At 36.7% G+C, this 27,043-nt stretch overlaps 3 protein-coding genes across 3 annotated transcripts in view; 1 reads left to right on the top strand and 2 right to left on the bottom strand.

Moving 5' to 3' along the window:
• Window positions 1–1,135: 1,135 nt before the first annotated feature.
• LOC120085877 (probable glutamyl endopeptidase, chloroplastic) lies at window positions 1,136–8,018 on the top strand. Its single transcript, XM_039042125.1, has 11 exons — window positions 1,136–1,544; window positions 2,037–3,024; window positions 3,244–3,372; window positions 3,815–4,114; window positions 4,202–4,660; window positions 4,795–4,860; window positions 5,694–5,754; window positions 5,833–5,982; window positions 6,136–6,273; window positions 6,443–6,753; window positions 7,584–8,018. Coding segments are annotated over exons 1-11 (2,910 nt in total). The 5' UTR covers window positions 1,136–1,237; the 3' UTR covers window positions 7,585–8,018.
• Window positions 8,019–10,136: 2,118 nt separating this feature from the next.
• LOC120085194 (cytochrome c oxidase subunit 5C-like) lies at window positions 10,137–11,983 on the bottom strand. The gene is made up of 2 exons (XM_039041081.1): window positions 11,850–11,983; window positions 10,137–10,558 (listed from the first exon to the last, which is right to left on the bottom strand). The coding sequence occupies exon 2, from the start codon at window positions 10,524–10,526 to the stop codon at window positions 10,332–10,334; it is 195 nt and encodes a 64-aa protein (XP_038897009.1). The 5' UTR covers window positions 10,527–10,558; window positions 11,850–11,983; the 3' UTR covers window positions 10,137–10,331.
• A 1,738-nt stretch (window positions 11,984–13,721) lies between these two features.
• Window positions 13,722–27,043, bottom strand: part of LOC120084591 — a 53,944-nt gene continuing 40,622 nt past the window's right edge. Inside the window, exons 2-5 of the mRNA XM_039040399.1 lie at window positions 15,903–15,966; window positions 14,414–14,606; window positions 14,047–14,195; window positions 13,722–14,001 (exon numbers count right to left, since the gene is read on the bottom strand). Of these exons, the coding sequence (XP_038896327.1) occupies window positions 13,722–14,001; window positions 14,047–14,195; window positions 14,414–14,606; window positions 15,903–15,966 (686 nt within the window). The remainder of the gene's footprint in view (window positions 14,002–14,046; window positions 14,196–14,413; window positions 14,607–15,902; window positions 15,967–27,043) is intronic.

Raw genomic sequence — 27,043 nt, 5'->3', positions numbered from 1 at the left:
AATTTCCATCTAATCTACAAGCTTTTGAGCCATAATTATTTAATCTAATTTCCATCTAATCTACAAGCTTTTGAGCCTTTTATAACCACTTAAAAATGTATACTTTGGTGTCCAAACTTTTAGATATATGGTTCACTTAAAAACACTTAAAACATTTTTAAGAAAATCAATTTAACCTTTTAAGTTTTTTTTTTTTTTTTTTTTTTTGGGAAGATTGATTGTTTAGTATTAGTATATTTGATGCAAATATGTATTATAACTTCACGAATCGATTGAATTATTGATTGCATGAATGAAATGAATATAATGACAAAATTATAGCAATCACCGTAATAGTTATTTTTTAAAAGTTCAACGATTCAAATTATAACTTTGGAGTCACTAGCTCAAATGTTTCATTTTTCTGATGATGCTCGCTCATCTCTTCTACTCCTCCTCATTTGTTTATGATTTCTCTCCCAAACCACCACTATTTTCATCTTCGTTGATGCCTTCCTCTCCCAAACACTTCTCCTCCTCCTCCTCGTGTAGAACATTCGTCTAGTGTAGTTGGAGAAATCAGAGCTCTACAGTTTCTCGACACTTGCTTGGTAAGCTAAAGAAATCAAACCTTGTTCCTGATCCTTGATCACTCTTGCTCCTCGATCCTCACTCCTCGTTCTATCCTCAAGAGCTTTTCATTTTCGTCTCCTTCCCTCTCACATGCACACTTAAATGAGATTATAAAGTTGTGAAAATTTGAAGAACCAAGAAAAATTCATGGAGAGGCTAAGAGAAGAAGACAATGCTAACGAGAGTGAAAGGCTTCAAAAAGCAAGCTTAGTTTACTTAGTATTTTCAATAATTTTACCTAATGATATCACCAAAATGTCGAAATACTTAATTTTGTATGGAGTGAGTCGATTTTCGTTTGGATTTCCCATTTTAGATTATTCGTACAAAATTTTCAATAAAATAAAGAAACTTATCAATAAAACAAGTAATTCCAAAAAGTTCATTTTTCAAAAACAGAAAATAGAAAACGAACCATTATCAAATGGGACATTTATCAGAGTATCGAGTATAATATAAAATTTGATATTCAAATACACACACACACACATATATATATATATATATTTTTAAAAAAAAAAAGAGAAAAAAATTCGATATTCTGTGGGGGAGGTTTGATTGGATATGGTCGAGAGTAGTGGCAGTGATTTTGGACGATCCAACTGCTTTTTTCTTCTCACCGTCGATGAAGATGACGACGGTGATGCGCTTTCACAAACTGTCTCGCCCTCTCTCTCTCCTCCCTTTGTCTCTCTCCTCCACTTCTCCCTTCTCCATTTCACATTCTCTTAGTCTCACAACCCGCCGCAGATTGCACTCTCCACCACTCTCAACTTCCTTCCTCATGGCCTCATCTAGGTTCCGCAACCTTGTTCATCTCAACGCGATCGTTTCCGAAGACGGCGGAGGCGGTGCTAGCGGCGGTGCTGCAGGAGGAGGCTCCAATGGCTCCGTTTCGTCCTCTTCAGCTGTAGTCTCTACTGATGACGATGGTACTGGAAAAGAGTTTCGTAACTGATTTTATTTTATTTTATTCTATTTGTTCTCTTGTGGCTGTTTACTTCCGATTGTTTATTCAGATAAGTTCTTTGAAGATGTTTAGTTGAACTGCTCAGAGAATTGGTGAAAATCATTTTATTATTCTTAGATTATGGACTTCAGCTAATCATATTAGATTATATTACTCTTCTGCGATCGTGATTAAGATCTTCGTTTCGCGCCTTTTCTCTTCTGGAAGCAATTTACTCTTACTCCGTGTATATATATATATTTACTTATATGTGTGTGTGTATATTTCTATTACATGTCTACTTGTAATAAGAACTGCTTAGTTGAAATTCAGTATGTTCCTACTCGTGATTTTTGAGCTTTGTAACTAAGTATGCTCGTGGCTTGCCTAGTGAAATCAAATAATTTCACAATAGTGCTCGAACTTTTATTGGATGCTTGCAATGGTGTTTCTTACTTGTGATACTTTAATCCAGAGAATTCAGTTCTGGGGGTCGGGTATCGTCTTCCTCCAGCTGAAATCAGGGACATTGTTGATGCTCCACCGCTTCCCATATTGTCATTCTCGCCATACAGGGATAAAATATTGTTCCTCAAGCGGAGGTCATTGCCTCCAATATCTGAACTTGCCAAACCAGAAGAAAAGCTGGCTGGTATTCGTATTGATGGACAGTGCAATTGTAGAAGTCGAATGTCGTTTTACACTGGAATAGGGATTCATCAATTGATGCCTGATGACTCCCTAGGTCCAGAGAAGGAGGTACATGGTTTACCGGATGGTGCTAAGATCAATTTCATTACTTGGTCACCTGATGGCCGTCATTTATCTTTCAGTGTTCGAGTTGACGAGGAAGATGGCAGTAGTGGTAAGCTTAGAGTTTGGGTTGCTGATGTGGAAACTGGGAAAGCTAGACCTTTGTTTCAGAATGCAGACATTTATGTCAATGCAGTTTTTGAGAATTTTGTTTGGGTAAACGATTCTACTTTGTTAGTTTGCACCATTCCCTCCTCTCGTGGAGATCCACCAAAGAAACCTTTGGTTCCTCATGGTCCAAAAGTTCAATCTAATGAGCAGAAGAACATTATCCAAGCTAGAACCTTTCAGGATTTGCTGAAGGACAAATATGACGAGGATTTGTTTGACTACTATGCCACTACCCAGCTTGTTTTGGGTTCATTGGATGGAACAGTTGAGGCATTTGGCACACCAGCAATATATACGTCTCTGGACCCTTCCCCTGATCACAAATATATTTTGATTAGTACTATTCACAGGCCATATTCTTTTATTGTTCCATGTGGAAGATTTCCTAAAAAGGTAGCCGTGTGGACAACTGATGGCAAATTTATTAGGGAGCTTTGTGATTTGCCTCTTGCTGAGGATATCCCCATTGCATTCAACAGTGTGAGAAAGGGGATGCGTTCCATAAATTGGAGAGCAGATAAGCCATCGACACTCTGCTGGTGTGCATTTGATATCCTAATATCATCCTTTACTGCTCTTTGCATATTTGTGGACATCCCTTTTCTATTTTTTTTATTTATATTTAAATTTCTGTGTCATGTGTCACTGTCTATGGAAGATAGTTAGTTCATGTCTACTAATTACTGTTAGCATTTGCACTTGTCTTAGTATGCTCATTTAAATTTATTTGTTTACTTTTTTTTCCTCTGAATTTTTAGGGTGGAAACCCAAGATGGTGGAGATGCCAGAGTCGAGGTTTCTCCGCGTGACATTGTTTATACACAATCTGCTGAACCACTGGAAAGTGAACAGCCAGAGATACTGCATAAACTTGATCTTCGTTATGGGTATTTTTCTCCTTCCTCTGCTTGTTTATCCTGGTCATTATTTTAGATAGCCGCTTATAAAGGTGAAAATGGCCTTTTACTACAACATTGTTCAAATTTAACAGAACCTTATTGTATTTGTATCTTAATCACGTATTCGGTTAAACATGTTCCCTGGAAATACAGTACCCTGGAGATCTTGATCTCTGCTAAAACCGATAGTATGTTGTTCAAGGTGGAAACTGGTCCACCTCCGGGAATGGAAATCATACATGGTCTTGCCTAAGCTCTTCTGTATATTATAACATAATTTTTATAAAGTCTAAAACATGTCTTTCCAACTTTGGTTCAAGTATTCCTATATCTTTTCATACTACAACTACTAATTTTCTTTTACAGATCTAAATTGAGTGCTCAACCTCGAAACTTTGTTTTAATGCGATTGTCCTGTTTGTTGCTGCAGAGGAATATCCTGGTGTGATGACTCACTGGCTCTTGTTTATGAATCTTGGTACAAGATGCGCAAAATACGAACATGGGTAATCTCTCCTGATTCTAAAGAAAACAATCCTCGAATTCTATTTGATAGGTCATCAGAAGATGTGTATTCAGACCCTGGGTCACCGATGCTGCGGAGGACTCCTCTTGGGACTTACGTAATTGCGAAATTGAAGAAGGATAATTATGAAGGAACATTTGTTCTACTCAATGGTAGTGGTGCTACTCCAGAAGGGAACATCCCTTTTATTGATTTATTTGACATGTAAGTGTTCTAATTTAATATCTTGTTTAGTCCCACTAAAGCTAATGTGCTATTGATGAAACGCCGGTTCTGACAATATTCCTTCAGAAACACAGGCAGCAAAGAAAGAATATGGAAGAGCAACAAAGAAACTTATTATGAGAGTGTTGTGGCTTTAATGTCTGATCAGATAGACGGAGATTTAGATATTGATGAGCTGAAATTTTTGACTTCCAAAGAATCCAAAACTGAAAATACTCAGTACTACATTCTGAGGTGGCCTGGTAAGAAAGCAACTCAAATTACAAAATTTCCTCATCCATATCCACAGCTGGCATCACTGCAGAAAGAGATGATAAGATACGAGAGAAAAGACGGAGTTCAACTGACAGCCACACTATATCTGCCACCAAACTACGATCCAGCAAAAGATGGCCCTCTTCCATGCTTGATCTGGTCTTACCCTGGAGAATTCAAAAGCAAAGATGCAGCTGGACAAGTTCGTGGTTCCCCTAATGAGTTTGCTAGTATAGGTCCAACATCTGCTCTTCTTTGGTTGGCTCGCAGGTAGAAGTGCTGCTTCAAGATTATTGCCTTTAAGTTATTTTTGGATCATATTTATTTATTTATTTATTTATTTTTATTTTTACGAATGAATCATAGTTTATTTTGTTCTGAACATAGTTCTTCAAGTCTTTCAGGTTTGCTATTTTGGCTGGACCCACAATACCTATCATTGGTGAAGGTAACGAGGAGGCAAATGATAGGTAATTGGTAGCATATTTACTACAAAACCGATCACTCTACATTGTGTAGTACTGTAGTTTGTTCCTGAAAGCTTATATTGTTTTCGTCCATATATATACATATATATATATATATTATTTGACACTGATGCAAAAACTAGAGCTTTTACCTGCATCTGGGAAGCATGCTGCAATGAGTAATTCTTGGATGTTTGGATGTGTACTTAGATACAGTAAAGTTGTCTCTAACTATAGTAAAGGTAAAACTAGAGAGGGGTTTTACGTAGCTAAGAAATATCCTATAAGTGAGAATTAATTTATTGAGTTCCTGTGCTCTAATGTGGGTTTAGTATATGTGCAGATCGTTAACCATAAACTACTTCACTGTCGTGTAACTTTAAGTCGCTTTATATATCCTCAAAATTGGTTGTGCATACATGCTGTATCTGAGTGTCTTACAATGAACTTGCCATCTTATCCAAAAAAAAAAAAACAATGAACTTACCGAAAAAAGTGACTCACAATGAAAGTAGTTACATGCAGTTATTGCAATATTTGAGAATCAAGATATGAACAGATTAATATAGTATATATCGTTCTTAGAATTGAGGACCTGAGGCTTTAGACTAATGGAGCCTCTTGCAACACTCTTTACTACTATTCCCCCCCACCATCACAATTACAATTTATTTTATATCTTTAAAGTATAATGCGGTGTACGACTTGGTATATAGGCCTTTATATATTTTTATCTGTCTGTACTTGTTTGAATATTTTCATTCGGTGCATTCTTTAAATAATCAACTTTTGTTATTAAAAAAAAAAAAAAAACTAAAACATACATATTTAACTAGATATGTAGAGCAATTGGTTGCGAGTGCAGAGGCTGCTGTAGAGGAGGTCATTAAACGAGGGGTGAGTGTTGTGTTTTCTTTATAAATATTTTCTTGGTGTATAACATAGCTAACCATGTTGATATGCCATTATGACTAGGTTGCTCATCCTCATAAGATTGCTGTTGGTGGACATTCATATGGTGCGTTTATGACTGCAAACCTTCTGGCTCATGCTCCCCATCTTTTTTGCTGTGGGATTGCTCGGTCCGGTGCCTATAACAGAACATTGACCCCTTTTGGCTTTCAGGTAGTTGCATATTTAAATGCTCAATTTTCCTGTAAACATTGACCATACGGAAGTGATATGCTTGCTTAGAAGTCTGTTCCAACCTTTCCACACTTTTCTACTCTACCTATCACTTCTTCTGCTAATCTGGGGAGTTATACTTTATTGTCATAGAATGAGGATAGAACTCTCTGGGAAGCAACCAACACGTATGTAGAGATGAGTCCGTTTATATCAGCAAATAAAATCAAGAAGCCAATTTTGCTCATTCATGGCGAAGAAGACAACAACCCAGGAACTTTACCCATGCAGGTATGATCTGGAATTTTTAACTGTTTGTTTCTGTTTCCTTCAACCAATAAATATTGAAATAATAACCTAAGACAGCATCTTAGTTTCACCTTGCCAAGCTTTAAGCAATATTATGCCCACAGTTTCATTTTTAACTTGCTAAGAAACTTATATTTTGCATGCTTTGCAGTCCGACCGATTTTTCAATGCCTTGAAAGGCCATGGAGCATTATGTCGCCTTGTGGTTCTTCCCTTCGAAAGCCACGGTTATTCTTCACGAGAGAGTATCATGCATGTCCTTTGGGAAACTGATCGATGGTTGGAGAAATACTGTTCCTCTAACACTTCTGATTTAGGTCAAGATGTGGATAAAAGCAAAGAGGAAGGCAACGGAGCAGCAGACTCCGCTGGGAAAGTTGTTGCTGGTTCTGGAGGTGGTGGCACAGAGAGTCCCGGTCCTGATGATTATGGGTTTTACTCTATTCAAAGATCATTGTTGTGGTAATTGCTTCATTTTTAATTGCTGAAATTCATAAATAAACTATTTGAACATGGTGCTATAAAACAGAAAGGAAAGGTAGGAAAAATAATTCCTCCAACTCATGTCTGCATGGTTTTATTTTTCTTAAAAAAACTGCAGTGCTAATACTTGCTTCTAGGTGTCTTGTCTTCTGTAGTGCTTCAAACTTCTCGTAAAACTTTGTCTAGGGAAATTCTTGCAAAGAAAATTTATCAGCTTGAATTAAAGAACATGCATGCTGATGAAAACATAACATTAGTTTATATGCGGCAAAAAGAGGAAGCTACAGATTACTTGTTTCTAATGCTTTTGATTTAACATCACTCTAGCTTGTCAAGGCAGAAGTTTGGAGGTTGGATGACGAAGTGGTTGCTACTAACATGTTTACTAGAATTAGTGTTTTGAAAAACCTTCCCAGGCGCGTGCCTAGGCACAAGATGCAGGTTTGACGCCTTGCCTTGAAAAGATGAGGCTCACAAAATAAGACGCGCCGTTTGTGAAACCCCAAGGCTCAAAACCTGCGGCCTTGGAGATTTTTCGTCATTTTTAAAAATAATAATAATCAAGATTTTACGGTTAAGTCCCATTTAGTGTACCTTTGAGCTTTAAAAACACGTACTACAATAAAAGTGATAATGTAAACTTTTACCTACAAAATCCATTTCATTCAATCAAGAGCTCTCTACAATTTAATTGCAAATGGAGAGCTTCTTTATGTAGATGAAATATGATGCATCACTCAAGGTTCTTTATGTCTCATTCGTGTACTGATTACTATTAACACTTGGAACATTCTGCTTTTGTTGTGTAGATGTTCTTGCTGATCATTTGCAGCCAAGAGTGAAGTGAAGAATCAATTTGTAAAATAAGAAGCATGGTTGAGGACTCTCGAAGTACAACAACTTGCATTGGAGTGGAAGATACAGATCCATGCTTCTGAAGTGTACCATTCCAGGTTAAAATAAAGGGTGAGCCTTTTGGTAAGAAATTTACATCATTTTTCCATTTTACGAAGACGGCATAATTGGGATATCATGTTCTGGTTGCTATATATATGATCTAAGGAGGCGAAAATTTATATTTAAACAATTTGAGCAATAGCAACTTGAATCCTCAGAAGCAGTTAAACTGTTTTTTCCCCCATAAGTTATGAATGTCTCTTAGCTCTGATATCTGGTAAATGGTTCTCGTTTTTACTTGCTACAAGTATCAAGGAAATGGTTAATAAAAGTATAATGGTTTGAAATGTTATATTGTGTATATTTTAAGTAATATGTGCATCAGATTAATTTTTTGTTTTAATTGTAGTTATCTACATCTTATCCCCATAATGAAAGGGTTCAATCATAATGATTGCATAAATCTATTAATTAATGGCCACGAGCCTTGGCATGCACACTAGCGCTCAGCCCATATACTTGGCATCCAACCACCATGGTCTCTTTTTTTCATAGACTACTCCCACATCCCATGCGACCTACCCTTCGAGCTTAAGCTTGAATATCCAGTCCATTCATGCAGCACATATATCGTACATCCAAAGCAATCATGCCGTCCTACCTATTTTACCTATTTAAAGTTTGAGAATAAGTTGAGGGTATTGTGTCCCCAATGCCTCTAATCATTAGCTTTATCTGATAGAACTCGCCTGCGGGCTCCAACTATCCTAATGGTCTATTTAGGTCTATTTGGATTAACTAGACAAAAAAGTATTTTTCAAAAAACTCATTTTTATTTAAACTCTTGATAAAAACCATTAAAAATATATTTTGAAAGTATTTTAAAAGTTATTTTGATTGGATATCAAATACTTCAATTTTTTTCTAAAATAATTTATTTTCAAAACTAAACACTTGAAATGTTAACATATACTCAATATGTTACAAAATATACAGTTTGTCAAGTGAAAGTCTCCATCCATCTATTTCCCTTTGGAATAGAACTTGTAATTCTTTTCATTATTCGTGGGCAACAGAAGATCTTGTTTAGGAATTAAGACAACCAAATATATCTTTTGGTTAGTTCAATAAATGTAGGGTGACATTTTAGAGAATATTATAGATCTTTTGTAATAATTTATCGAATTGTGCTCAAATTGGTAAGTTAAGGACCTACGTTTCTTCACAATGAACCGTCTATGCACGTGTATTTATAATACCTTATCTATATTAATATTTTATTTAGTATGTAATACAATTGTGGTAAATTAATAATTTTTTACAATCTATAGAATTTAGCGACCACATACAAATAAGTTGAACCAAGAAAACTGAAAAATCAATTCCCATAAAATGAAAATCAAAGTTTTTTGTATTTATTTGTTTTCGAGATTGTCTCGACATGAGAAGACGAAGAAGAATTTATATATATATATATATATATATAATTGAACGTTGCACTTTGTTTGAAGTATTACATTGATATCTAATAAATATTTTAAAGCTACAATCGGAGTACAAATTGATTAGAATTGTGGTTAGAAACTGGTATTTTGAATTCTAGTTTCCATTCTAGGCCACTGTTATACTCTCTCAAGTCATCTTCAATCAAATGTCCACCTTATATTATCGAGTCAGGTGAATGTAATAATAGATGCCAGTTGGCATTCCAACCTTCTCCTTTCAGAGCTTATTTGAACCGTCTCATGGTTTACTTCGAAACAAAACAATTAGAATTAGGCTCGTTGAACTTAGGAACATTTTTTAAATATCAATGGTCAATGAAATGTTGTAACTTTTCTAAAAAAGATAAATAACAAAGTTTAAGGATAGTTTTTGTAATCCGTGGACTTGGCTTCGATCACATCAACAAAACTCAATGTGATTTCAGTTTCCCCTCCCATGAAATACACAAGAACTATATTTATACTTATATTTTTTTTTTGTTTGAATTTTTGATCTCATGAATCAGAACACATGTCAATACCACTAAGTGAAGCTCATTTTGACTTATACTTCGATTTTATATTGTTAGTTGTTTACCTGTTCCACAAATCTCTTGGCCAAACCACTGACACTGAGAAACGACCCACAACCACAACTGCTGCACTATTTATCGCTCTCATTTCATGAACAAGGAAGAATTTGACAAACACATTTCTTGTTCTAAATGCATGATTTACATTTTCTTCCAACTGATAGAAATTGTACGTATTTAAATATATGGATTTCACAATGACCATTCATTTTACCAAATAACGCACTCCAAGGGTCGGATGCCGTAAATGGTCCACAAAAATCTTGCAAATCATAACAAATATTCTATGATCTCCATAAGAATCACAAGATCTATTTTGATTTGCTAAAGAAGCCTGCATTGCAGAATTCCAGGATAGCTTTCAACTCCGATGAGAAGTCGAATGTGATGCACAAAAGAAAAACAAATCATGAAATAAAGTTTATTAAGTCCAAAATCTGTCTATCATGTTCTTATTTGCAGAAATGGTTGCAAAAGATAAACATGTCATCTCTAATCCAAGAGCAATACAACGAGGTTTTCAAAAAAAAAATGATAAACAAGCTGGTGAATGTGTTCCATAATATCATGATGAGTGTAAAATCTATTCTTCATCAACAACGACACCGATCTCACCCTTCTCCAGTAGATCATAGAAAGCTCTCACTTTCCTCTGCTCATTCCATTGATGCATTTTCCAAAAGCTACCAGCAAACAAAGCAAGTCCCATTCCTGTCAATATCTCCTTGACCACACTCGGTCCTTTAAGTGTGACGTGAGCCACCCTGCCAGCAGCCATTTGCTTTTCTACTTTGTCAATGGTAAGAAAATCTGCCCGAGTGATCAAAGACAAACACTTATAAGAACAAGAAGACTTTTAAACACATAATATATTCAACTTTCTTATATAATAGTTGATTACTACCCAAGCACCATGAAAAGCACAACATAGTTCAGAACTATTTACACGGGCAAGGGGAAATTCAATGAAAACCTTCATCCTTTGAGAAGCAATAATACCACCCCTCCCTACTTCAGAAGCAAAGCGAAGGAAATCGGAATACATTTGTTGTTATTATTATTATATTACTTGAAATACACAAAAGAAATCATCCCAAATCAAAGGGAGTAAAGAAAAAAGTCAAAAAGCCTCCACAGAAAAAAGGCTCCAATGGTAAAAAATAAGGAATAATTATGAACTTTTCTAGTTACATACATGATACTCCCAAAGGGAGGTTTGGACCTCCCTTAAGATATAACCTCCTCACAAGTTATATTCACCCCCTAAAAGTCATTCTGTTCCCTCGAGTCAAATGCACTGCAAATTAGCTAAAAGGAGCAAGATCCACAAGACATCTCCCTTATCTTTGAAAGGGGATGAAACAAAACTTTCTCCACCATCAAACAATGTAATCTATCACAGAAACTCATTTGAGCCACAACGGATGATGGTTGGCCATCTTATTCAACAACATTCTGTGCTATCTTTATTGATATTATTATGTATCTCCTAGGAATCTACTACTCTCACCTCTTACTGTTATGGGTTGAATTTCTCATCCTCCCCTCCTATGTTGTATGTATTCTATTCCAATAATACATGCATTTCTCTATGTTAAAGAAAACAAACATGACAACGAACCCTAGGATAGGCTTCCACTCACAGAAAATGCATAAATTGGTTACCAAAGAAAAGCGATTAATCCATTCGAAACTCCACATCATCCAGGAAAAAAAAAATGGAAAACGTCTATTACGAAGTTAACACGTCAAAACCTAAGAAATCCATTCAAACTAAACAGCACACCATCGCAGCCTCTCAAATCTATACCCCAGGAAAATTGAAACTAGGTTTTGCCAATAAAAAAAGGAAAAACCTACAGAAAACAAATCCTTGCGCCTACCCCAAATCAAATTCAGATCCAAGAAATCCAAATCGGAAAGAATATAAATCCTCATTTCAACAAACAAGAGAGAAAATGTAACGCCATACATTCAACATAGGGATAATCAGATGAAATTAAACGAGAAAATCAAGCACCAAATATTAAAGAAAAACAAGGTTGAGAGATCGAAAATCAAAGTGAAAGGATGGATCTAGAAGAGAAGCTAGGGTTTTTACCAGAGAAGATGGAAGCTGGATGTCGCCTAGAAATTTTGTTTATGGTCTTTGAAGATTTTGCTGCCTTCGGCTTTTTAGCACTCCAAACTCTCAAGACTCTCAATTTCCGCTTTGCCGATTGGGGGGAGAGTGGGGTCCACTTGAACAAGTCAAGGGCTGCGTTTATTTAGTGATAGTATAAAATTAGTTTTTTTTTTTTTCCCAAAACATTATTTTTAAAAATAAAATTAATGTTAAAAGCGTAAATCAACTTAACGATTCAAATTGAAATAAAAATTGATAGCTAAAGTGATTATTTAGTGAAACTTTGAGGTTAATTCAAATAAAACTTAAATTTCAAGGATAAAATTGCAACATGTTCAATTTTCGAGATTAAATTGAAATCAAACTCAAAACTTAAGTCTCATTTGGTAACTATTTTGTTTTTATGTTTTTGAAAATTAAGTGTGTTTTCTCTCAATTTCTCAAAATGGTTTGTTGTAGTTTTCTCAAATAAAAGAGTTTAATTCTTAATCAAATTTCAAAAACAAAAAGGATAATTGTTATATATGACAAAACGGTTAGAAATATTTTCAAATATAGTAAAATTCCACCATTTATGAGTGATAAACACTTACAATGACATTTGGTATATTTATAAATATGTTGGCTCATATTCCTATATTTAAAAACAATAATAAAAAAAAAAACAGTTTTTAAGAACTAAATTTGTAGTATTTTGAAACTTGAAGGCTAAATAAACTAGCCTTAAAATCTAGGAACCTAAAAGATATTTCCTCTTTTTCTTTGTTGAGAAATAAGACCTAAATGAATGATTTTTGTATGTATTCTATTGATCAATAACAAAATTGTACAGGTATAAATAACTTGATACAATAACTAAAAATAGCTAACAAAACCCTTAACAAAGCTCAACCTACCATCTGAAAATCCTAACAGAAGAAGATTGACTTTACAATTTAACATCTCCCCTCAAACTCAAGGTGGTAGGGTAGAAACCAACTTGAGTTTGAATAGTAGCTAAAGAATGTGTCCAGAGGGAAGGGCTTTGGTGAAAATGTCGGCCGGTTGAATGGTTGTAGGTATGAATTGAAGGTGCAGAGTATAATTTTGAAGAAAATGGCGGACAAAGTGGCAGTTAGTCTCAATATGCTTTGTCCGTTCATGAAAAACATCATTATGTGCTATCTGAATGGCACTATGATTGTCACAGTGAAGAATAGTGGCAGAATTTTGAGGAGCCCCTATGTCATCCAATAGCGAGCGCTACCATAAGACCTCTGAAGTTGCATCAGCAAGTGCACAATACTTTGATTTAATGCTAGATCGAGAGACAACCGTTTGTTTCTTACTCCACCAAGAAATGAGAGAGTCACCCAAATAAAAATAGTAACCTGTGGTAGATCATTTATCCGTAGGATCGCCCGTCCAATCAGCATCAGAATATACACAGAACCAAAGAGGATTTAGAGGAGAATTGAAGTCTATGTCCTAGTGTACCTTTAACATAACGTAGAATATGAAGAACAACTGTGAAGTGGATAGTGCGAGGAGTGGACATGAACTAACTGACAATATGAACTGCATAAGCTATATCTAAACGAGTTACTGTTAAATAAATAAGGCTACCAACTAGTTGTCTGTACAATGTTGGATCCTGTAGGGGAACACCATCAAAGGAGGTCAGATGGACATTGGAATCCAATGGTGTCGGTGTTGTGGCAAAATCAGTGATACATGAACGAGCTAATAGATCTGATGCATACTTTTCTTAAGATAGGTAGTATCGATTAAAGCATGATAAAACCTGAAGACTAAGGAAGTAATGAGTGGTCCCAGATCTTTCATCCCAAGATGTTCTCCTAGATAGTGTTAGAGATTTGAAATAGCCCGAGGATCATCACCAATAATGATCATATCATCCACATATAACAGGAGGAGAACAATTCCACGGGAAGTTTTCCGAATAAACAAGGTAGAGTCATGAGTACTGGAGGAAAATCCAAGTTGGTAATAGTAGAACTGATTGTAAACCAGGCACGAGGAGCTTGTTTGAGTCCATATAATGGCATGATGAAGAAGACAAACCTTATTTGGTAGAGAAGATACGTCAGGTGGTGGCTGCATATACACTTCCTCAAGTAGTGTGCCACTGAGGAAAGCATTCTTAACATTCATTTGAATTAGGGGTCATTGCCTGGTAGCTGCTACGACCAATAGGCTCCCGACAGATGTCATTCGTGCAACTGGAGCGAAGGTTTCTTCATAGTCAATACCATATTCTTGTAAATATCCTTTGGCCACCAGATGAGCCTTATAACGTTCGATAGATCCATCATAATGGATCTTGATTTTATAGATCCACTTACATCCAATAGGTTTCTTGCTAGCGGTAGATAAATATACTCCCAAGTGTGGGTCTTGTTTAATGCCTGAAGTTCCTCATCCATAGCTTGTTGCCAAAGAGGGTTAGTACAAGCCTCATGTTAGGAATACGGTTCAACTAAGGACATAGTAGCGGAAAAACAATGGTAGTCTTGTAAATACTATGAAGTTTCTATTACCCGGGCAGACCGACAAACAAGTGCAGGATCATGATCAACATCAGGGACAGATGGTAGGTATGAGAGTGCAGTAGAAGAAGAAGACTGAGACTCAAGCTCTGGTATAGGTGGAGTGGAAGACTCACATTCTGGTATGGGTGGAGTGGGAGACTCAGATGAAGATTCATATGCAGGAAATAGATATGTGGTAGGACTAGTGAAGAATGATTAGGTACCAAGGAGGGAAGCATGGAAAGAAGAAATATTAGAAAACATACGATGTTCCTAGACTGTTACATGGTGAGAGATACGTAACCGGTTGGATATGGGATCCTAACGCCAAAATCCTTTATGTTCAATTCCATAACTAAGAAAGCAACACAACCGAGCCTGAGGTTCAAGTTTGGAATGTTCATGGGGATGAATGTCACACCCCGTCCCAGACTACTCTCTGAGCCTAGGAAAGGATATGACTGTAGCAGTTATCAACCCTTTTATTGGCACTTACTGCCTAATAAATCTAGCGGAAATCTCTGATACCAACATGTAACTCATACACAGCAGATGCCTCTTAGGCAAAATTTATTAAGTTTAAAAACATAACATATTTAGAGTGATTACATTACTAGTTTCATAAGTCCTGATGCCCAAAACCTTAGTCCCTATATGAACAACTGTAACATGTGTACAATATTTACAGTAATAACCTAACAGACGGGTTACAATATCTTTGTCCTTTAGTGGCAGAGCAAATGCAGAGCTATCTTCTGAGGTTTTGACTGCTACTTGGGGGAAAGGAAAACATTTGAAAATAGGGTGAGCTTGCTAGCCCAGTGAGTGACTTAAGAAAGAAAAATGATTATCATGCAAAAGTCTCAATAAAGAGATTAAACTGAAATATAAATTTCTACAGTAACCTTGTACTGCAGTATAAACATTTTCCAGACATAAAGCATATAAAGCTGTTTTTGTCAATATTAAAACTGTTCCTTAGTTGAGAATAACCTTGCTGTGGTTAAATCTCAACGTCAACTGCTACTCAAGAGAGAACCCTTTTGCTCAATCTCTGACTTTAACTACCTACGTGCATGTGGCCATACTAAGTACCATAATACCTTAGGTACTTTTGCTCAGATACCTTCTCAAAACTTATCCTTCAGTATCGAGCTACTCGGATACCTTCTCAAATGTCCTTCGATATCGAGTTGGTCGGATACCTTCTCAAATGTCCTTCGATATCGAGTTTCAAGTAAAACTAGTCATAAAATGACTCTCTCTTTAAAACATGTAAAACGTAATGCATAGAAAACATGTCTATAAAGATACTAACACATGCTTAGTGTATTTAAACACACATAAATAGTTTTTCAATAAACTTTCATACATGGCATGCGTTTAAAACATAACTCATGGTTTGCTTGGAAATTACTTTGTAAAACTAGCTAGCATGAGAATAATCTTTCTTTAAAATACGGTTTCTTTAAAACATTGTAAATATTTAGTCACTCACCTTGGTCGTTTAGGAATCTTTCTCTCTATAAGTTCCTTGGTTACCTCGGGCTCTCTTTTGAACCCTAAGATCCAGATTCAATTTAAAGCTCAGATTACTCATAGTTCTAAGCCTTATCTTGAGATACTTCCTTCTGTAAACATGCTCTACAATGTCTCAGGAAGCATAACTTAAAATCTTAGCTCAGAAATCCTCGTGGTTTGGCCGAAATCATCAAATCCTCAAGATTGGCCCAGGCTTACTCGAAAGCTTGGCCCTTCTGTCTTTTCCTCACTTTCCAGCCCGATTACTTGGAGCTTATTCTTCGGCAGCCCTACCTGAAAACTAAACTTGCGGAGCTTTCAGGTGGCTTTGGAATCACTCCAAACGCACGAGTATGCTAGGAGATATCCTCGTCCCAAGTTGATGCTATTTCCAGACTTCATTGTCCGACAGCATCTCCTCCTCTTGAAACTTTATGACCGACGCATAGTTTTGCTACCAATGCATGCATTCGCATAGTTTCCTCATAATCAGCCTTCATACACTCTTCTTAATGTCTTTTTAAGAGAATTTGAGTTATGATCTGAAGAGAAGTCCTTGGCCCTATTTATAGGCATCCAAAATCTCTCCAAGGTCGACACCTCATACTTGGCCGCATGTCCAAGTGTCTTTTCCCCTCACTATTGACGCAACCTTCATGCCATCGCAATCTAAGGTGTCCTAGCCAACACATAATGCTTAAATTTGCATGTCTTCTTGTGCATCCACCTCATTTGCTTAAGGCCTAAGATTTCTTCTCAACAAGCCACATGTCTGGATGATTTAGCATCACCATCGGTGCATTCCACACTCTCATGATCGCAAGCGATCTTGGCAAATGCGTCCGTCCAACCACAAATGCGTCCATCTAACCACATATGCGTCCATCCAACTACAAATGCGTCCATCTAACTACAAATGCGTCTATCCAACCTCATATGCATCCACCCAATTGTCGCAACATACCTATGTCCGGACACCACCCCTTGGCGCATGCGTCCATCCAACATCAAAATGCGTTCATTCAACCTCAAATGCATTTATCCAACATCAAAATGCATTCATTCAATCTTACCTTGTGCATCCCATTAATGCAACTTGGCCACATATGCTAGATGCTCGCAAGGCTCATCTTTGGCCGAATATCCTTTTCTCGGTTAGCCATCATCAACTCGTGGCTTTCTCATCAACGCATCACTTGATTTAAAACTCAAGGCATCGCATCATTGGCCGCATACCTTTCTCTCTCGCATGGCTTACCTTTGGCCTATGCGCTCAACTAGGATTATGACCAACATTCTTCCAATGCATACTATTAGCCTTGTCCTATGCGCCCATATGCCCTCAGATGTCCAACGCATATAGAAGGTCGCATAGTTCACACCATGCGTTCAATGCCAACTCATAGTATTAGCCTTATCCTATGCGCCCACATGTCCTTGGATGTTCTCAGTACATAGCACATCACTAACACATAACAACCTTATGTACCGCAAGCCTTAGCAACACAAGATGTTTCACCATGCGTCCACCATGGCTTGTCTCATCGCCTAGCTCATCGCATAGCACCATCGCATAGCATCTGCGCCTATCATATAGCACAGAATCTATCGCACAGCTCTTGCTCATCGTGTAACGCTGACGGCCATCGTCTAACGCTGATGTTGATCGTGTAGTTCCAATGCCCCATCGCTTAACTCTATCGTCCAACGCATAGCGCTATCATTTATTGCGGTCCTTCGCCTCGTCTAGCGCCGCGCATCTGCTACACAATCGCCTACCGCATCGCCAGGCTTCACGCATTGCTACACGATCGTCCAACGCTAACACCCACCCACCTCTCGTGTAGTGCTACTTCTTACTAGACAATCGCATACCCAATTGTGTAGTGCTGCTCATTTACTACACGATCGTCCTACGCGCGCACCTCAATGCCCAACGCCTATGTCCGCACAACGTGAGGCTGCCACATGTGTTTCTCTTGACCATACTTTTGCTTCCTTCAATGTCTAAAATGAGCAAGGCCAACGCATGGGTTACACTTAGCCAATTTTTCCAAGCTTTACCCAAGAGTCAAGCTTTCAAATTCACACTTTTCTTCTAATTTTTCACCATTTTCTCTATAATTACACATTACTTTCAACATCAACCTACTCACCACACTGGTCTCAGTAGGGAACATACTCAAGTAGAGAAATTAGGGCTCAGGGTTCACAATGAAGTAAAACAAAACAGGCACAACCAAAAACTTTGAAAAGAGAATAAGAGAGAGAAGTGTCATACAATCTCTTAAAAGGAGACATATTGTGGAAAACAGTAGAGGGAAGGTGGTTGATAACATAGACATATGTGAGTGCTGTTGGGATAGATGTCCTAAATCTCGTAGGATCTATAGTTTGTAAATGTTTTAGACAAGCTCATTGTTTATTTAATAAAATATATGATATTTTATTCCATTTTTTGGTTTCATTAACCACAACGAATAAACTAACATCCAAGGTTAACTTGTAGCTTACACATGTATGTAGAGACATACGGGTGGATCATGTTTAAGTGATAACCTAAATGGTCTGTAGTAGATGGATAAGGCTAGGTACCTTATCCTGGTGACACTACGAGTATGGTCTACTTTGTAGGTTCTACAATTGTTGTAAAGTGCTACAAATGATTCGATCCTGATTGTTCATATATAGACATGTGAGCGGAGATATTCTATACATAGAAGCTTGGACAATGTGGCTTGGACAATATGGTGCCACACCCTTTCCTAGCCTGAGAGGGGTTTAGTCATAGCTGGACTATGATCTATTATTCATTAGAGGGACTAGTGGTGCTTAAGGAGTTAGATGTAACTACAGGGACAAAACGGTATTTTTGGCCCAACTGTACTTACGAGCAATTTGTGAAGGGTCATTGTATTGTTGATTGATTATATCCAATGGACACAGAAATATATCTATGGTGTGAAGAGTGCAACTGTCAGTCTTTAGTGGAGTGCTCGATAGTTAACAAATGGTGAATAATTTAATTAAAAAATATGATTAAATATTCATGTACCGTTGGAGCTTCAAACTACAAGTCCATGAGGTCCCTTTGGTAGCTCAATAAGATTAAATGAGAATCAATTTTTGGATTAATTTGAATTGTTCAAATTAATTGAGGGATTTAATTATATATGATATAATTAAGTTATTTTAATTATATATTATATAATTATTATAATGTTTTTGATACATTATAGCATTTGTGACAGGAAATAACTATTTGAATAAGATTCAAGTATTAATTATATGAATTAGATTCATAATTGTTAAATTTAATATAAATGTGATTAACGAGTTTAGATGATGCATGCAGGGATGCGTTACACTCCTTTTAATGCGTTTAAGTTTTCTTGAATCGGATCTAAGTATAAATCTAATTCAGGTTCTTGATAAGTCTAGGGTCGAACTTAAGGATTTAGATCAGAACTAACGCGTAGGGTTTGTGTTATAGCTAATGTAGAAGGATCCTAAGTAAGTGTTGGATGAGTTTTATTTACACTAAGTTGACTGCATGCGTATAAGAAAATGCAAAAGGTCAAGTGGAAGAAAGGGGTTCATGTAAAAATGGTGTTCAGTGAAAGTGATATGCGTTGATCTAAGTGAGATGTACACGTTCGAGAATGTGGTGTGGATGGAAATGAACTTTGCTTGCTTATAATCCAAGTATGTATAGATGCATTGGGTTTCTGCTTAGCTTTTATTAAGCACTTCTCAATGCAAATGCCACATAAATTCTTATCTATAGGATGCATGCGTTAATCATAGAAAGCAATGAAACATTAGTGCCTCTATCTCTAGATGTACCAAGCGTTTTGACTCAATGCTTGTTTTCTTATTCTCTCGAATAATTCAAGCTAGAATAACTTTAACCATGTAATTATATTGGCTTAAGTGTTTAGAAATTGAACTTGCATGAAGTCATGGATGCGTCTAACATATAGCGAGAAATAAACAGTAGCAAAGTGTAGTTGATCAAATATGTGATTTCATAAAGAATAATATTGTCTTTACAATGTCAATACTTAATGGAATGAGATGAAGAGACTGGAATTGAGATGAAAAGAAAAGAACCAAGTTGCAGAGTACAATCTATTGTCCTCTTTGGCTTAATTTAAATCTGTGTACAACCAACTTGTGGAAGAAATGAAGGAGAGTTCTCTCTCGAGCTAGGTCTCCTTCACTCCTTGATCAATGATGGAAATGGATTTTTTCCCTTTGTGTTCTTATTGCAGCAGCAACAAGGCTCTAAGTCTTTCTGGTTTTTGGAATTATACAAAATGAGTTGACTACCCTTCTTCTAGTCGCATTTCATCTATTTATAGGCATTGCTCTTCACCAACTAAATAATGAGGTAGCATTAAATTCCATACCCTGTGCAGTCGCCTGACACTCAAACACTTTTCAGATGCCGCCAGTTAGTTGCCCATGCTTGCAAGTGGTGATTTGACATAAACAGCCTAAGTCAATGAAACTTTAATGCGTTGAAATCCCTCTAATGCATGTCCATGCGTTACCTTCTCCTACGACACTTAGAATCTTTGTTGAAATTCTGCAATAATATACATTAGTGACGCAGCTTTTAGAAATAAACAATCTTTTGTACAAGTTTAGTAGTGTTTGAATAATTCCATGCGTTTTCTCTAAGAATGATGAGATTTTATCATTAAAAATCCTAATTGTTCCAACTTTTGAGAGACCATAACTTGTATTTCTACAAGTTATTATTGATTTATATTAAATGTTATATGAGAGAGAAAAGAATCTATAGGTTATATTGTATATGATACAATATTAAAACTATAGGTTATAAGTTATATTTGATATAACATGTAATTTAATATNCTATAGGTTATATTGTATATGATACAATATTAAAACTATAGGTTATAAGTTATATTTGATATAACATGTAATTTAATATATATATTATGATAAGTTAGTTATCATATTTATATATATATAATAAATATTTTTTTATATAAATTAATTTTATTATTTCATTTATCAAAATTAATTTATTTGAATTTAGGAGGGAGTTACAATTCTCTCCACTCTTTTTTTTCCTCTACCCACGTAAGTGAAGAAAATCAAGCATGAGGATTTCCATGAGTAACGAAAGGATCGTTCCAAATTTCATTCAAGTTGAACATAAACAATAACAGTACAAGAACAGAAACTAATAGGTCATGCACAACTAGAAATTACAGCATGCTATAAGAGTATCAAGGGATAGAGTATGCATACCTTTGAAGAAACATTCTTCAAACTCCCTCAATCAGTCTCCAAGCGTCCAAGAACAGCAACGCTCGAAAGCAACGACCGGTACACAACACAAACACAACAAACGCAATGAACACAACGTACGAAGCTTCCACGAAACCAATCGAGTCCTACTTGATCCATGAAGTGAGTGAGAACACCACCACAATGGTTACCTTGGTATTCTTGGTGTGAGAATCTAGAAGTTGTAGGCCCTGTATGATCTTGCCTTGAGGAAGAGACTGGAGGACGATCGTGTAGACGATCGAGCAAGTGGGAGATAACACAGTCTATCGTATAGATGATGTGCTCGATCATTTATTCAATGACAACCTATCGTATAGACTTAGCCACGCGATCGTTTAGCTACGATCAGTTGAAAGACTATCGTATAGTCAAAGCTCCACAATCATTTAGCCTTTGCACGTTATCACTTAGTGAAACACTTTCACTTGATAGCTTGTTCGTGAGTGACTTTCCGAATCAAGTAACTACTAAATTTAGGAAAAAAAAATTTTCTTTTATCTCACGGTTACCATAAAACCACCAATAACCTCCCACTCAATCGATTATTAGAGAAAAAGATTTAATTATCAAATAATTAATATATTATAAATAAATATGATAACCAACTTACCATATTATATTTATAACCTATAGTTTTAATGTTTCATCTCATGAAACATACAAACCATAGTTTTTTTTTTTTTTCTATTTTATGGTACTTAATGTAAATCATATTTATATTAATTCCTCCACTTGATGTATCTCATACATCACATCAATTATATCATATATAACTGAATTTCTTCTTGTTAATTTGAACACTTCAAACTAACCCCAAGAACTGATTCTCAACTTGCATCCATTGAGCTACCAAGGGGACCTTATGGACCTGTAGCTTGAAGCTCCAACGGTACGTGAATAACTGACTAAACTCTTTAGTCATAGGATCCATCATTCGTTAACTGTTGGGCAATCTACTAAAGACAGATAGCTGCACTCTCCTCACTACAGATATATTTCTGTGTCCATATTAACCAATCAATAGCTCGGTAACCCTTCACAGATCGCTCATAAGTACAGCTAGGCCAATTTACCATTTTGCCCCTGTAGTTACATCTAACTCCTTAAGTACCACTGATTCCTCTAATGAACAATAAGTCATAGTCTTACTATGACTGGGTCTTCTCTTCCAAAGAAAGGATGTGGCCACTATGTTCAAGACTCGAAATCAGCCCTTAAGGGAGCAATCTATCTACTTACCCCTGCTTTGTGGAAGAAGTGAATTCCATCTTGTGTAATTGAGTTCCCAGCTCCCAATCAGACAAATACCCAAAAAGGTAGGCTTGTTGAGTTGACAATTTGGCCACTCTCACCCATACTATTCAAAGGATTGCCCTCAAAGGCAGAAGTTCCCAAAATACTCAGGATTAAGGTCATGTCACCTATGGTCGTTTAAGTGAGATGTAAGTTTCAAGTATCAACGATGTTATATAAAGAGACGAATCATCTGGTGGTCCTCTTTGTATAGGACACCTTCGCTTGCATGTCTCTACATGAATGGTCAGGATCAGACCATCTGTAGTAATTCACAACACTTGTAAACCTCTACAAAGTGGGCCGTATCCATAGTGTCACCAGGATAAGGTATCCCTCATTTATCCTTATACTACAGACCTTTTAGGATATCACTTAAGGCATGATCCACTTGTGTATCTCATATACATGCTTAAGTTTACATGCAATAACCACAGATCTTTGTTTATTGGATATGAGTAAATGCAAATAAAATAACTCTTATTTTTTTTTCATAACAATGTGTACAAAGTTTACAAACTACGAGACTTCGAGAGAATTAGGACACTAATCCCAACAATTTTCCACTTGTTCTAATGCCTCGGGAGACTAATGTACTATACATAAAAAAAATAAATACAATATACAATAAACTAGGGCATACTCTATACCCCAGCATCATCTCCCACTTGCCCTAGGCACGATGCCACATGTCCCTAGACCCAGACTCTCCAGATGACCCTCGAACACTTTAGTCGTGAAAACCTATGTAAATGGATCGGCAACGTTGTGCTCTGATGCGATCTCCGTGACTATTACATCACCACGATGCATAATCTCCCTGATCAAATGATATTTTCGTTCAATATGCTTGCCTCTACGATGACTCCAAGGTTCCTTTGAATTTTCCATAGCCCCACTGTTATCACAGTAGAAAGTGATCGACAAAGACATATTTGGAACAACTTCCAAATCTGTAAGGAATTTTCTCAGCCAAACAACCTCCTTAGCAGCTTCACAAGCGGCTACGTATTCGGCTTCCATAATGGAGTCCACGATGCATCCTTGCTTGATGCTTCACCAAACTACAACCCCTTCATTTAGAGGGAACACTGACCCTGATGTCAATTTCCAAGAATCTCTATCAGTCTGAAAGTCAGAGTCTGTGTATTCTGTAAGGATCAAATTCTTATCTCTATACACGAGCATGTAGTCCCTCATTCTCTAAAGATACTTGAGGATCTTTTTGACCGTCGTCTAGTGATCTAATTCTGGATTGGACTGATAATGACTGACAATCCCTACGATATAATAAATGTCAGGTCTAGTATATAACATTGCATACATTAAGCTTCCAACAACCGAAGCAAAGGGAATCTGTCTCATCTTCTCAACCTCTTGAGGTGTCTTAAGACATTGATTCTTAGACAATATGATCCTACGCATGAAGGGTAATAAACCGCTCTTGGAATCCTGCATTTTGTACTTGATCAACATTTGATCAATGTACGATGCCTGAGACAAGGCCAACCTCTTGTTCTCACGATCCCGAATGATCTGGATCCCTAGAACATTCTGCGCTTCTCCAAAATCTTTCATTTGGAATTGGACGGCTAGCCACTTTTTAATGTCAGCCAGAAAACCTACATCATGAGTAGGATATCATCCACATACAGTACCAGGAAAGCTACTGAGTTGTTGATAGTTTTCTTGTAAACACAAGGTTCATCAACATTCTGATCAAAGCCAAACGATTTGACCGTAGTATCAAATCTAATGTTCCACAATCTAGACGCTTATTTCAACCCATAAATGGACCTATTAAGCTTGCAACTCTTTGCTCTTAACCTGGACAATGAACCCCTTTGGTTGAGCCATGTAGATGGTCTCCTCAAGATTACCATTAAGAAAGCCAATCTTGACGTCCATTTGCCATATTTCATAATCATAAAATGTGGCTATGGATAGGAGTATCCTTATAGACTTCAACATGACAATAGGTGAGAAAGTTTCCTCATAGTCCACTCCCTCGACCTGGGTATAACCCTTTGCCACGAGTCTAGCCTTAAAGGTCTGCACCTTTCCATCTACACCTTGTTTTCTCTTATAGATCCACTCACGCCCTATAGATTTTACCCTATCAAGCTGATCCACAAGTTCCTAGACATTATTGAAGTACATAGTCCATTTCCTGGTTCATGGCTTTAATCCACTTATCTTTGTCAACATCCTTCATTGCTTGCTTATAAGATAATGGATCCTCGACCCCATCATCAGAAATGATGTTTTGGGTTCAGTCAAACCCATGTAGCGTTCTGGTGAGTTCATAACCCTCCCATTACGTCAAGGCAGTCTTAACTCTTGATATGGTTGACTAGATGAACCGACATCAACAACTCTTGTTGATCTATCAGTCTGATCAATAACTCTTGTTGAACCCTCAGTAGTCTCACTAGAAATCTCATGTAAAACAAGCTTGCTTCGTGGTTTATGATCCCTGGTGTGGTCTTCTTCCAAGAAGATAGCATTTGTCGACACACACACTTTGTTCTCACTTGGATCATAGAAGTATCACCCCTCATTTCCCTGAGATAGCCTACAAAGAGGCAAACTTTCGAACGCGGTTTCAACTTCTTTAGGTTAGCCACAAGCATATGGGTCGGACTATTGGAATTGGTGTCCTAATTCTCCTGGAGTCTCATTGTTTGTAATTATACACATTGTTTTATGAATAAAATAAATGTTATTTCATTCTGGCATTTACTCATATCCAATAAACAAAGTTCCATGGTTATCTTATGTAAACTTAAGCATGTATATGTGATATACAAGTGGATAATGCCTTAAGTGATAACCTAGATACGTCTGTAGTATAAGGATTAAGGTGGGATATCTGATCCTGGTGATACCACAGATACGACCCGCTTTGTAAAGGTTTGCAAGTGTTGTAAACTACTACAGATGGTAGATCCTGACCATTCATATGGAGAATGCGAGCGGGGGTATCCTGTACAAAGAGTTTGTATAAGATCGGACTATGAGATGACTAGACTCTGTATATAACACTGTTGATATTGGAGACTTATATCTCACCTAAACGACCATAGGTGACAGACCTCAATCCCGAGTGTTTTGGGAACCTACCTTTGAGGGCGGTCCTTTGATTAGTATGGGTGAGAGTGGCCAGATTGCCAACTCAACATGCCTACCTTTTTGGGGACTTGTCTGATCTGGGAGTTGGGAACTCACTTACACAAGATGGAATTCATTCCTTCCCCGAAGCATGGGTAAGTAGATAGATTTCTTCCTTAAGGGTTGATTTTGGGGCTTGAACATAGTGGCCATAGCTTCTCTTTGGAAGAGAGAACTCAGTCATAATAGGACTATGACTTATGTTCATTAAAGGATTCAGTAGTACTTAAGGAGTTAGATGTAACTACAGAAGCATAACGGTTATTGGCTGAGCTGTACTTACGAGCGATCTGTGAAGGGTTGTCGCACTGTTGATTGGTTAAGATGGACACATAATATATCTGTGGTAAGAAGAGTTCAGCTGTTGGTCTTTAGTGGAGTGCCTGACAGTTAACGGATAGTGGATCTCGTGTAACACCCCCAGAGTTTTTTTTTTTTTAAAGAATGAACTTTCGAGGACGAAAGTTCTTTGAAGAGGGAAGAATGTAACACCCCGCACATTTTTTAGTAATAATGTAATTTCAGTAACTTTATTATTTGGAATTTCAGTCATTGTTATTAGTTGGAGGGCATTTTTGAAATTTTGGACTTCAAGTATAAGTGCGGGAATTTAATTGTTAGCGAAATTATTCAATTTGAAATTCAAATTGAAAATTAATGGCAGGAATTATTTTTTTTTAACGGAAAGGAATTTAATTGTATAAAACGGAAAGGAATTAAATGTAATTATATTTACTTTCTTTTTTGTTTTATTATTATTGTTTTTTTTATAAAAAGTCAAACCTCACCCCCTTTTCTTCCTCACGTTCGTGAGCCCGTCCGATGCCGCCCAAAGCCGCCGCGTCAGTTTCTTCTTCATGACCTCCGTCCACCACTACTCAAGCGTCGTTCGCTTTTGCTGTCACTAGATCTATCGATTTGGGTAAGATTCCTGCCATTTGGGTTTGTTTTCAGTTGATTCTTGAATACTCATTTACTTTTGGCATCAATTGGTTGATATCCATTGTGTTTCAACTTTGGATTCAAGTTTGTGAAGGTATTGAGATGTTATTCAGTTAAGTTGGAGTTTGTTTTAGAGAGTTTTGGTAAGTTTTATGCTTTGATGACCCTCTTGTGGATTAATTTTGGTTGTTGAGAAATTTTGGTAAAGCCATTTGGAAGTGATTTTTTTTACGAAGCTACATATGGATAATTTATTTGAGACATTGGTAGTGAAGTATGTATTTGATTCAATCTTTAATCATGTAAGCATAATTTTAAATTATGATTAGGGGGTTGATTCAAGAATTTCATTCAAGATGAAGAAGAGTTTGGTTTGCTAATTAT

This window comes from Benincasa hispida, chromosome 9, assembly GCF_009727055.1.
Source record: "Benincasa hispida cultivar B227 chromosome 9, ASM972705v1, whole genome shotgun sequence".
In the NCBI taxonomy this organism is placed as follows: domain Eukaryota; kingdom Viridiplantae; phylum Streptophyta; class Magnoliopsida; order Cucurbitales; family Cucurbitaceae; genus Benincasa; species Benincasa hispida.
This window is presented reverse-complemented; position numbering and strand designations above follow the sequence as displayed.